We start from the raw sequence: 11,275 nt of genomic DNA, 5'->3' as shown, positions 1-11,275 counted from the left end.
ATCTTGAAGGCGGCTCGATGGTGAAGGTCCATCTTTGCAGAGGGTGTCGGTTGAGGGGGAGGGGTGAGCGGAGAGCTCAATGGGGCAGGGGGAAGGGGTGGAGAGAAAAGAGCGGGGGGGAACGGTATGGGGAGTATGGTGCCGATTGGGTCCGTCCTTTATACTTAGAATGGGTGCCTCTCGCTGGCAGTTTAAGCTTGACCAGGATCGTCCTGTGAAAGAGAGCAAGACATAGTACAGCGGGTAAGGCTTTTGGATTTGCATGAGTCTTATACATCCTTTTGACCTCCTGCTGACATTCCACACTGACGACCTGTATCACGCACAACCTTCCTAGACATCTCCCGAAAGGAAAAAAAAAATAATAAACTTTTTTTCCCCCTGAAAACTTTTTTCCCTCTGCAGATCTGCGGCCGAATCACATATAAGCCTCTTATTCCTCCATCTCAGCGGCGGTAGAGCGGAGCAGCGTCTGAGGCTGATAAGTCCTCGCCGCTCAGATCAGATAAGAAAAGCAGGCCTCTCCCTACCAATGGGATTCTCATAGTGATAGCATATCTGCCTGCCATCTGCACAGGAAATCTGACTGAATGAATAAATTAGTCGCACTTCACCCCTTGACCCTTGCTGCCGTCCAACGGACCAAGAGCCCCGTGAGGATAAGATGAGCCGCCTGGCCGAAGTGTGAGTGGATTTAATGAGTCAAAAGAACTTTTTTTTTGGGGGGATGGGTGGGTGGTAAGAAATCCTGCATGTTTGTGAGTGAGTGAACAGTGTGTGTGTGTGTGTGTGTACGTGTGTATATGCTGTTTCAAATCCCTGTGGGGTGACTTGAAGGTGATCTAGTATTACAAGGTAGCCCCGGAATGGAATTACACAGAATTGGTAATTGATTGTAATTATCCAAACTCAATGCACTGCTTGACTACCATGAATTGATTATTCTAAAGGCTGAACACTAAGACCGCACTATACATTAATTACTAGGGTGAGCGTGCGCACTGCAGGGATGATGATGATGATAATGATAATGATAATGCGCATGAGATGTTTTTTCTTTTGCCGATAAATAATTCATGAAGTGGTTTTAGTGCAAACTTAAGAGCTGCATGTTTAAAAGAAGAAAAGGAGCACTTGATCCGTCTGGAAAATGTCTTCCGTGTTGTGTGGTACTTTCACGTGCACGTGCAGGCTGATGTTTCAAAACCGCGCGCAGAAAATTAGGCGGCGTTAAAGGGGAATTCACCCGGGCATTTTTACACGTATCAGCTGTGCAGAACACTCATTCCAAATCAATTTTATAACCTGATCTGAACATCTGCAAATCTTCTACACGCAGGCACATGCATCCCCACCTACACACTCACACACACTCTCTTTCTCTCTCACACACACATATACACACACTGTGGTCCTGTAAAGGGCTTTACATTATCACATACATGGCAGGGGAATGTGTAGCTTTTCCGGTCGGTGGAAAATGGGTTACACTACACCGCTCAGTGCTGGCCAGGAGCCCAAGAATCACATTACCCGCTGTCTTTCCCCCCAATCTAACCAGCACCTTTGGAAAAAAAAAAAGCGACGGTATCAAACACCCTGCTCCTTACACTCTCACCACGTGTTTGTCACTGTATCGAATCCCTCCCCTCGGAAAGAGCGCTAAAGAATGAGTGTGTCTGGGTGTTGATAGCAAGGTAATACAGTGGTAAGTACCTGGATATTTCAATTTTATTATCATTACCATCAGTGCAGCCAGGCAGTGTGAAACTGACAATCCAATAAACGGACATGTGATATCCCCCCAATGGCAGAGGGGAGAGAGAGAGAGAGAGAGAGAGAGAGAGAGAGAGAGAGGTAAGTAGGCTAAGTGTTGTACAGATGTGCTAATCATTTTTCTTCAGCTCTGCGGCTGGTCTGTCTGCCTGCCTGCCTGGTACCCTGACCACACACACACACACACACACACACACACACACACACACACACACACACACACACACACACACACACACTCACATACAGAAGCCCAGTGTCCCAGAACAACCAGAGGGAGTGGTGAGTCAGCCTGACACACACTGACACGCCAGACAGTGTGTGTGTGTGTGTGTGTGTGAGAGAGAGAGACTTTGACCAGGTTTTCTTGACCCTCCAGCATTCTATCCAAACATATAATTTCAGATCCCACCACTGCTTAAATTATTTAAATTGCATCACGTTTATCATTTTATTATAATCATGCCTAATCAATACATTCGATTCATATTAAACTTCTTATTAGACTAAAAAGTCAAATACGATTCACATGTATTGATTATGCATGATTATAATGATTATAATGAAATAATAAATACTGTAAATGTGAATCATAATAAACATTTTTCAACCGAAAAGGTTCAAAGCCTGTAAAGATACATTGTGTAAAACAATTTTCGCTACATTTCACACAAAAATCCTGGCACTCTTTTTTAAACAACACCGTTATAGCAGTGCAATGTCAGGCCCGGTTATATATTTATTTACAGCATTTTTTTTTTCCCACTCAGAAGACAAAAGTGGCTCAGAGACACAATAAAGATAAGTAGGGAGACGTCAAGAATAGATTTCCTCTGTGCACTCTGGAGAGCGGAGGAGATGAATTCAATTTCATCGAAAAACCAAACGTTCGCCGCTTTCGACGGCATGCCTGGATCGAGACTTAAAAATGTGGGTTTTACTTGAGGAATGTCATTCACACCATGGCTGCCTGTCTGTCAGTGTGTTTAGCGATTGTTGTCAAGCGTGAAAGAGCCACTCTTACATTTTATTACAGGACAGGGCAGACACTGTCATTCAATACTCAAAAAAAAGAAAAACCTCACACACACACACACACACACACACACACACACACACACTCAGTCACTCTCACTCTGAAACACATACACATTCACTGTTTCCCAGTCTCCAAGGAGATGAGAAAAAGACAAAACAGGCAACTGAGCCGAAGCATGTGCATGACTAAAAGATTTCATGCCAATTACTGGACAATGTTCAGTAACACCACAGATCAAATCATGCTCTATTACTCAAAAACAGTATTACATACAAATCATATCGAATAAAAAAGCTCTGTTAAATATTGTCACAGTGTGAATATTCCTATCACACTCCAGGCTTCAGGAGCTTTACACAGACCAGGGCAGCCGAAATTGAGAGCTAAAGCAATGTTTCAGGAAATGGTACTAGTGCCAAGCAGATTTTAAGCTCTAAACTACTTTGCTCTTGAGAACTTGTCTCGACTATCCAACAGCTCTCCAGGACATCCTGGTCTTTAATCACCTTGGTGAGTAAACTGGTGTTTTCCCCCTACTACTCAACAGAGGCAGAGGCAGACACACACTTGAAATGGAGGTCGCCTGTTCCAGCATGCTGGCCCCAATTCTGTCAGCTACAAATATTTGCACTTAGAGATGCATGCGGGAAAAAACTGCGCATCGCGGGTTACAGGCACTCAGCGTTGAGAGAGAAGCGCTCTAGGCCGAAGGACAAAAATGCAGTCGATAGTATTGAAAACACAGCCCGGGCTGCCACTCAGAAGCACGCAGCTCGTACATCCTGCCGAATTGGAATCAGACCTCCCTCCAGTATGAAATCTAAAACGGGACAATTCGATAATGTGTCTCAGCTGCAGAATGAGAAATAAGAAAAAAAGAAGAACGGCACCTGCATTCGGCAGACATGAAAGTGAGATTTAATGTCAGAGCGAGCACGCAGGCGAAAGATAATGACACTTGGACATCCAGCAAACTAGATCAATACTGGTCGTGCAAGCTGCGCCTCACCACTCCACTTCACTATCAACAAATAAATTCCCCTCAGTGTATGACACACAATAAAAGCTGGCGATAAATAGCAGTAATCAATCACTTCTTTATTGGATCTTGCCATGTGCATAAGCACAAGTGGGGCCCGTCGCTGAAGTTTCACTGTCTTTTTTTTTTTCTCTGCTCGCAGAATTTGCACAATTTACTCAGCGAGTGACAAAGCAGAAGTGACACGAGGCTCGAGCTGAGCTCGGATTTGCTTTTTCAAATAAGGCTTTGCGCTCGGCTCACCGGGCAACATTGATTCATTGTGAACAAAATGATTTTCAAAGTTTCCTGTCCTGCCTCGGCTATTCGTTTTAGAGGCCGGCGGACTGTTTGTCTCATCCCACCCACCTGAGCCAACTAATTCCTCACTAAGCCCAGATTATTTGCAAGGTGTCTGGCTCCTCTGTGCTCTGAGCCAGCACTGGACTACAAAGAAGTCACCCCACCCACCCCTACCACTGGCCACTGCTGACTGAATGTGTTACACACAGACACAGATACAGAGAGAGAGAGAGGGAGAGATTTAACACTGATTTAGCCTGCGCACTCTACAGATGCCTTCTCCATAACAGACACATAATGAGAGTTCCAATCATTTCCTACCAACAAATGTTAATGATTGATTATTTGTGGAATCAGTCACCTGGTGATTCAGCAATGTGTTCCTTTCCACCAACCTTTAAAGCATTGCACTGTTAGTTGTTATCGCCACTACAACCAGAGCCAGCAAATCACTCACATCTCTCCTGTATCCATTAACTTCATTTACATGTAGCAAATATAAGATGATATAAGAGTCAGGATGGAGTTTAAATATAAGACATGTCTGTAAGTAGACCTAAAAAGATATACTGTTTGGAATAGAGTAAATGACATTTGCAAATGTGTCCATTGGCGAGACGGGCCGGTCCCAGGCTCTCTGGGATGGTCATAAGCAGCACGAGAAGGAGAAGTTGATAGATATCTGCCTCTGATCGATCTCGGCCAAATGCACTGCTAATGCCTTAGGGGAGAGAGAGCGCAAAATTAACTTAACTTATTCTTCAGCACTGAAACTCCCATTCGCATCACTGGGAGACTAGAAGAGAGGGGAAAGCAAAACACTTACTCGCTCCAAAAAACTGATGTGCTCGCACTGCCTGACTGAATCCAATATGTGACAACGAAGTGTTTCGATTCAGCATTTTTTTTTTATAGTTTTTTTTTTTGTGGAGGATAGATAGCCTAAAAAGCCCTTTGTTGTAAAAATTTATTTAAGATGCCCTTTGATTTAACTAGAACATATCAGAGAAGAAATATTGATAATAATGATAATAATAATAATAAAGGAAATATTTATGGATATCAGTGCATGTGCTACATTTACATTAAAGTGTTTTATGCATGATGTTATTGCATAGGAAATAAAATGGAATTATGAATAACAGGAAATAATGGAACAAGAAATATTAATGTAGGCAAAAAAGTGTGTCACATTTTAGGCATGAATTTGTGTTTTTTTTGTATATTTATTTCTAGAAAACGAATTAGGATAAATAATAATAATAATAATAATAATAATAATGCATTGGACATTTTTTAACAATTTTGTATTATATTACATCTTTTAAAACCGTGGTCATGAATTGTATAATAATAATAATAATAATAATAATAATAATAATAATAAATATGGAAATGATTTCCCAGGACTAAAGCCTGAGAATGAGTGCGGTCCAGGCGCCCTGTTTTGTTGTAACCAAACAAAGTGCTCTTCAGCACCATAAAATCTGAAATGTTCCGCTTGGCAATGAAATGAAAAGAAAGCTACATGGATCAGGCGTGTCTGGGAGCTCCAAAATAATACGAGACAAATTAGGGCGCGTTACAGGGCTGTGTCCCAAACCGCACATTACCTTCCTAAACAGTATTCAGTAGCGGTTCCAGGACGGACCCTTGAGACAGATAACACAGTGGAGCTTTTGGATCTTTGGTGCAGTAATTGTTTCTGTCCTAATATTTTTGGAGACCAACTATGTATTTAGAAGGAAGTCTTTAAAGGCTCTAATGTGCAGATCAGGTCCCACCTTTAGCGAGGTTTATTTAGGTATTTATTAAGCATCATTCTCTCTCCCTAATAGCGTTCTGTGACGGTTTTTTTCGTAGTTTTAAATGAACTTTTCTAAAAGCTTTGTGTGAAACCAAATTGCAATGATTTCAAGGAAATGAATAGTAATCATGCCACCATGTGTAGGGAAATGAGTAATGCTTAGTGTTTATTAGCGCATGCAAACACGCAAACACGCGCGTCTCTTTCTCTCTCTCTCTCACTGTGTGTGTGTGTGTCTGCTTTTAATATATGAGAGAAAAAAGAAGCCGAGCTTGTGCTTGTCGATGAGAACTAATGAAGCCGGGACATGTGAGTAATCTGCGCTTAATTTACTTTGCGCTCCGGATGGATTTGTCTTTGTCACTCCTACACCAAGTCTATAAAATATTCGCATTAAAATTCCGACACTGCTCTGGCTTCTTCTTTATTGTTTTACTCTTTTTCATCATGGGTGAAAAAAAAACAAAACTAAACAACAGATGCCCTTCTTCATTATTTCGTTTTCCCTTCTTTCTTTCTTTCTTTCTTTCTTTCTTTTTTTCTTCTTGTTTTAAAATCCCACAAATCCAGATTAAAATAAACTCGTGCCACATTGATCCGGACACTGGAATCAGCATTTATTTTATTTCGGATCAATGCAAATAAAATGGGAGTAAAGTGGGAAAAGAAAATCCTGACACGCAGAAATAATCCAACTTTGCACTGATGTTGTTGTATTTACCCCCTCGTGTGTCTATGTAGTCCATCTTATCCATGCGTAAAGGTCATTTCGATTTTTTTTTTTTTGAGCAAAGTATAAAATAAAAACAAAAATACGGTTGTTTAAATAAATGTGGCTGTTTTTTGTTTTATCGCACAAATGTAGAGTTATTCTACATTTTGTAAATACATTTTAATACCTTTGCTACTTAGACCGATTGCGCACATGTGTAAATTGAACTGCAATTAATAATGCGCATTGAACCTTACGCATTAAACCGAACTAATAAACCGATTGATTGTGCAGTATTTTTCCAAGGCAAAGTTCATCTTCCAATATTTATCCCATAATTCAGCTCCGACCAGCGCGGCAAGTGTCAATAAACACATTCATCTTGGAATGTCATAATTTTTTCATTATTGAATTTCTCTGAGATGAAACAGGCAGCAGGCGCAGATCTGAAGCGACGGGATTCGGTACGGTCTATAAACGTTCCCATTCGGATCATTAACATTTATGAAGCGCGCCACAAACAGAAATTACAAGAAAAGGGGGAAATTATGTGACAAAGAATTGTTGCGAATATTAGTAAATCACACCGGATATGTTGACATAAAAGAAATGCGAATGAATAAAAATAATAAAATAAGCATCAGTGAACAACTTTCTAGTAAAGGCGCATTTCGTTTCATTAGAACACTTGAATTTATTAATAATAGTTACAGTTGTACTATATTAATAAGATATTTAATTATTCTATAGATGTAAATTTGTATCTACTATAAATGTTTTTCTTCCTTGATCCTTTTTGCTGTTTTTTGTTAATCTTGATTTTATTTATTTATTTATTTATTTATTTATTTATTTATTTATTCTTTTATTCACTTTTTATTTTTTGTCTAATTATGAACAATTGAGTGTAATCATGTAGTGTTTGTGTGTGCTGAGAGATAATTACTGAACTTCATTAATATGCAGTTGTCTAGGAGATATGAAAAATATGCAGGCTACTTGGATGCATAAAAAAATCACTTGTAGTTTAAACTACTTTCTATTTATTAACTTTAAAAAACAGTTTCTTTTACACTAATAATAAAAGAAATATTTAAATTAAACCGATAGTAGTTTAGATGCCGGTTGACATGCTATTGCACAAGCCCATTTTAATCAGTATAGCTTTTTTCTACTGACCTATTCAATTCATCACATAATTAATTTTAAAGCAACTGGTAAAAATATTTGAAAATCCTAAAGAAATTTTAGTGCAAATAAATCCTTATTTAATTTTGTTTATTTGGAGAATAATGTGTCCAGAAAAGCAAGAAAGTGTGTATTTTTGTTGTTTTCGATTTGGTGTACAGGATGTAAAAGTTAGTAATTATCCTGTTTATTTGAACAGGTGTTTCCTCCCGTTGGACAGCACGGGATTTTATTTTTTTCATGCAGCCTAGTTGTACTTGTAAACTTGAAACTTGTACTAATGAAGCGCGCATCCTAACTCATGGATCCGTTAAAGAAGTGAAAAGTCTTCTGAGTGTGTGTGTGTGTGTGTGTGTGGCTAAGAGCTCGAGCTTGTATATGCATGGGTGTGTATAAGTATGCCGGAGCGCGCGCGCTAAAACTTGGTAAATAGTTATTTCATTATGCGCAACATGCGTTTAGTCGTGCTTCCTAATTCCCTGAGAAAAAGTAATCAGTAATTAAAAAAAAAACACAACAATATTTCAAAGTCTATGTCTCACGAAAACGACACAGCAATTGGTTTCTGTGTCGATTCTAGAGATTGGTACTGCTACCCCTTACGAGACAGCCACTAAGGTGAAGTGTTGGTGCGTAAACACGCGTGGTTTTGCACTAAAAACTTGACGCATCCACCATGGAGCGGTCACGGTTTACTTGTTAGTTTCTTGGATTCTTAAATCGCGCTCCTTTGTGATCTAAACAGCGCTCTTAACTGCTTGGAGAATTTGTCTAAAATCTACTTTATCCACACGGGGAAACTGCTTCGAATGAAGTTAGTCTGTGCTGCGGAGAGACAGGGCATGGCACGAGTCTGTGCAGGTGTTTACTGGAAGCGCGTATTTTCTTTACAAATAATATTTGTTCTTTTTAGAGAGAGAGAGAGTGAAAGAGAGAAAAAGCAGATTGCGACTTTTAAACTCATTACATTAACTCTTCCGTACCTGATTAATTTGTTTTAATATATTAGTGTGACAGCAAACCATTGACTGGTCCTTAATCAAAGTAACCATTGATTAAAAAATGTGATCGAGGACATAATCTGGTGTCTTTGCGCGCTGGAAATGACGAAAAGAATGTCCGATCAAAGCCAGAACTAGCATGTGACAGTTGCTAAGTATCCAGATGTTTGTAAGAAAACCTATTAAGACATCTCTTAATGTTTAAACTGTACTTTTTAAGCAGCGTTTTAACTCACTAATCTGACTCCCTACAGACACGCGAGCGCGAGTTCCCCGAGAATTAAACCTAAACACACACACACACACAAACACAAACACACAGATATACATACACATACGCGCACAAAACACCGCAAGATCGCCGTAACAGTCCGAACGCAGGGGAAAAAAACATCTCTGTCACAACATTTCGGAGCACTTACGGTGTGTAAAGTATTTCCTGGACAGATCCTGGGCGTCCTTTTATCCTGCACAAGCGAAACTTTTTTTTCGTGGTCCGTGCCAGGCGCAGAGAGAGCCGCGGAGCATGCGAGGGGAGGAAAAAGTTTGCGCGCACAGCCAAGACGATCGCCGTGTGAGGTCGAGTTTTCCCGGGTAGTATCAGTTGCACGTATCGATGAGGGGGTAAACCGTGCACGGACACACAGAGAAGAGAGAGAGAGAGAGTCAGACAGAGAGAGAGAGAGAGAGAGAGAGAGAGAGGTGGATGTGTTAACGGTCCTGGCGCGCTGTGTTGGAGGTGCAGTGCTGCCGCTCAGCGCCCGATCCGCTCACTGACTGACCTGCTTCTCCTCTCTTCTCTCAACACTCCCCCCATCAGACCGACCCCCCTTCCTTCCCTTCACCGTGTTCCCCGAGGGGATTTCGGGGCCGTTTTAGGGGCGAATTAGGTTCTCTCTGAAACCCCGAAGATACTATGCGTGAAATAAAGTCCGAGAAGCAATGAAAGTGCGCAGTGGCGCGCTCGGAAGAAGAACCGGGTAAGTGTGCTTCACTGGTGCAACGCGTGGGCCGAACACTGTCTCCTCGATAACACAGTGGACACTTTGAGTATTTTGTTGTAAAAAAAAAAACATGTACTGTAAATACATTGGTATTGGTGTTATCTATCTGACCACTTGCACATAAGCTCGTCCACTAGTTTAAATCATCATCTATCTTATAGTACAAAACTGGATCGCATTAATACACTCCAAGATATAAATGTGTGTACAGTACGTGCGAGTTTAATTAAGCTATCATTTCTAAATATTTGTATCCTATTGCTGAGATTTTTTTTTTTTTATGTCACTGAATGCACATAGATATGCTGTGGAACATGACATGTAACAGGCTATGTACCTACATGGAGACTACAAATGTCATGAATGTTTAAATAAAATCTTTATATCTTGTCTTCTAGTTCACTTCGTCCAGGACCAGGACCAAGGAAAGGCCTGAGCCTGATTGAGCTCGAACAACACTGACAATTTAAACACAAAGTGTGACTAATAAGACGTCAAAAACATTCAGCCATCTATGGAGCTGTTGTTTTTGGACATAATGTCTGGTACACTAGTGTGGACTGGGTGAGTTTCTAAAATGAAGTCCCTCATCAATCTAATCCACCTGCTGGAAACAGCTTGAACTGCACCGCAGTTTAGTCACATTCAAACCATGCGACTTAGCGTGTAACCTAATTATGCATTTTGGTCTTTCCAGAACCTCTTTACACAGGTAAAAGTGAAAATCTGATGCTGGAAGTGATTTCGTTCCCAAAAAAAAAAAAAAAAAAATGCTGCAGATACACACACATGCCTCTAACCATTAGCACTCTGTTGTGTTGTTAATGCGCTCAGCTGGAGCACGAGGAGGAAAAAGGCCATCCGCAACCCAGGTCCCTCTCCATTCAAAATCAAATTTCAGCCCTCAGTCTCTTAAACATTGTTTCTAAATGGACTGGTGAAGGCTGGCAGAGTGGTGAGGAGTGCTTTTGACGTGACCGCTCCTTTTACCCAGGCTTAAGCAGACATCTACTCTTTCTCCCTCGCTCTCATTTGATTTAGAGCATTTTTACATTCTCTCTGGACTCTATCAGATAACCAACATGTTAAGATGGCTCCATTATAAGCAAGGCAAGGACTCTGGAGATTTAAAGTTGAAGTACAGTAGCTGAAGAGGCTCATTCATCTGCAAATAGGCTCTTCTCACTTCACTATTCGTGTGCTAACAGCTCATTAGATCTATGTAGTGTCATAGGGATTTAAGGTAATAAAACTCACACAACGTTTTATTATGTGTAATGTGTCATATATATATATATATATATATATATATATATATATATATATATATATATATATATATATTCTATTATTGTTTGCAGATGGGGAGAATGTTTTAATTGTTAGAATTTTTTAAATCCTAGTGCGCTGTTAAATAAAATGTTTGT

The 11,275-nt window shown here is 40.3% G+C and overlaps 1 protein-coding gene across 4 annotated transcripts in view; it reads right to left on the bottom strand.

Moving 5' to 3' along the window:
* The window catches only part of rnf220a (ring finger protein 220a), a 117,564-nt gene extending 107,947 nt beyond the window's left edge, over positions 1-9,617 (bottom strand). For 2 of the 4 annotated variants that reach the window (XM_053499096.1, XM_053499120.1), the window contains exons 1-2: positions 9,267-9,616; positions 1-212 (exon numbers count right to left, since the gene is read on the bottom strand). The exon at positions 1-212 is cut by the window's left edge and continues 614 nt beyond it. In XM_053499096.1, coding sequence (XP_053355071.1) covers positions 1-32 — 32 coding nt within the window. In that variant the 5' untranslated portion in view covers positions 33-212; positions 9,267-9,616. Of the gene's footprint in view, positions 213-9,266 lie in introns of all 4 variants that reach the window. The other 2 variants (XM_053499104.1, XM_053499113.1) reach the window with 2 other exon arrangements.
* Positions 9,618-11,275: the final 1,658 nt, after the last annotated feature.

This window comes from Clarias gariepinus, chromosome 1 (genome assembly GCF_024256425.1).
Source record: "Clarias gariepinus isolate MV-2021 ecotype Netherlands chromosome 1, CGAR_prim_01v2, whole genome shotgun sequence".
In the NCBI taxonomy this organism is placed as follows: domain Eukaryota; kingdom Metazoa; phylum Chordata; class Actinopteri; order Siluriformes; family Clariidae; genus Clarias; species Clarias gariepinus.
This window is presented reverse-complemented; position numbering and strand designations above follow the sequence as displayed.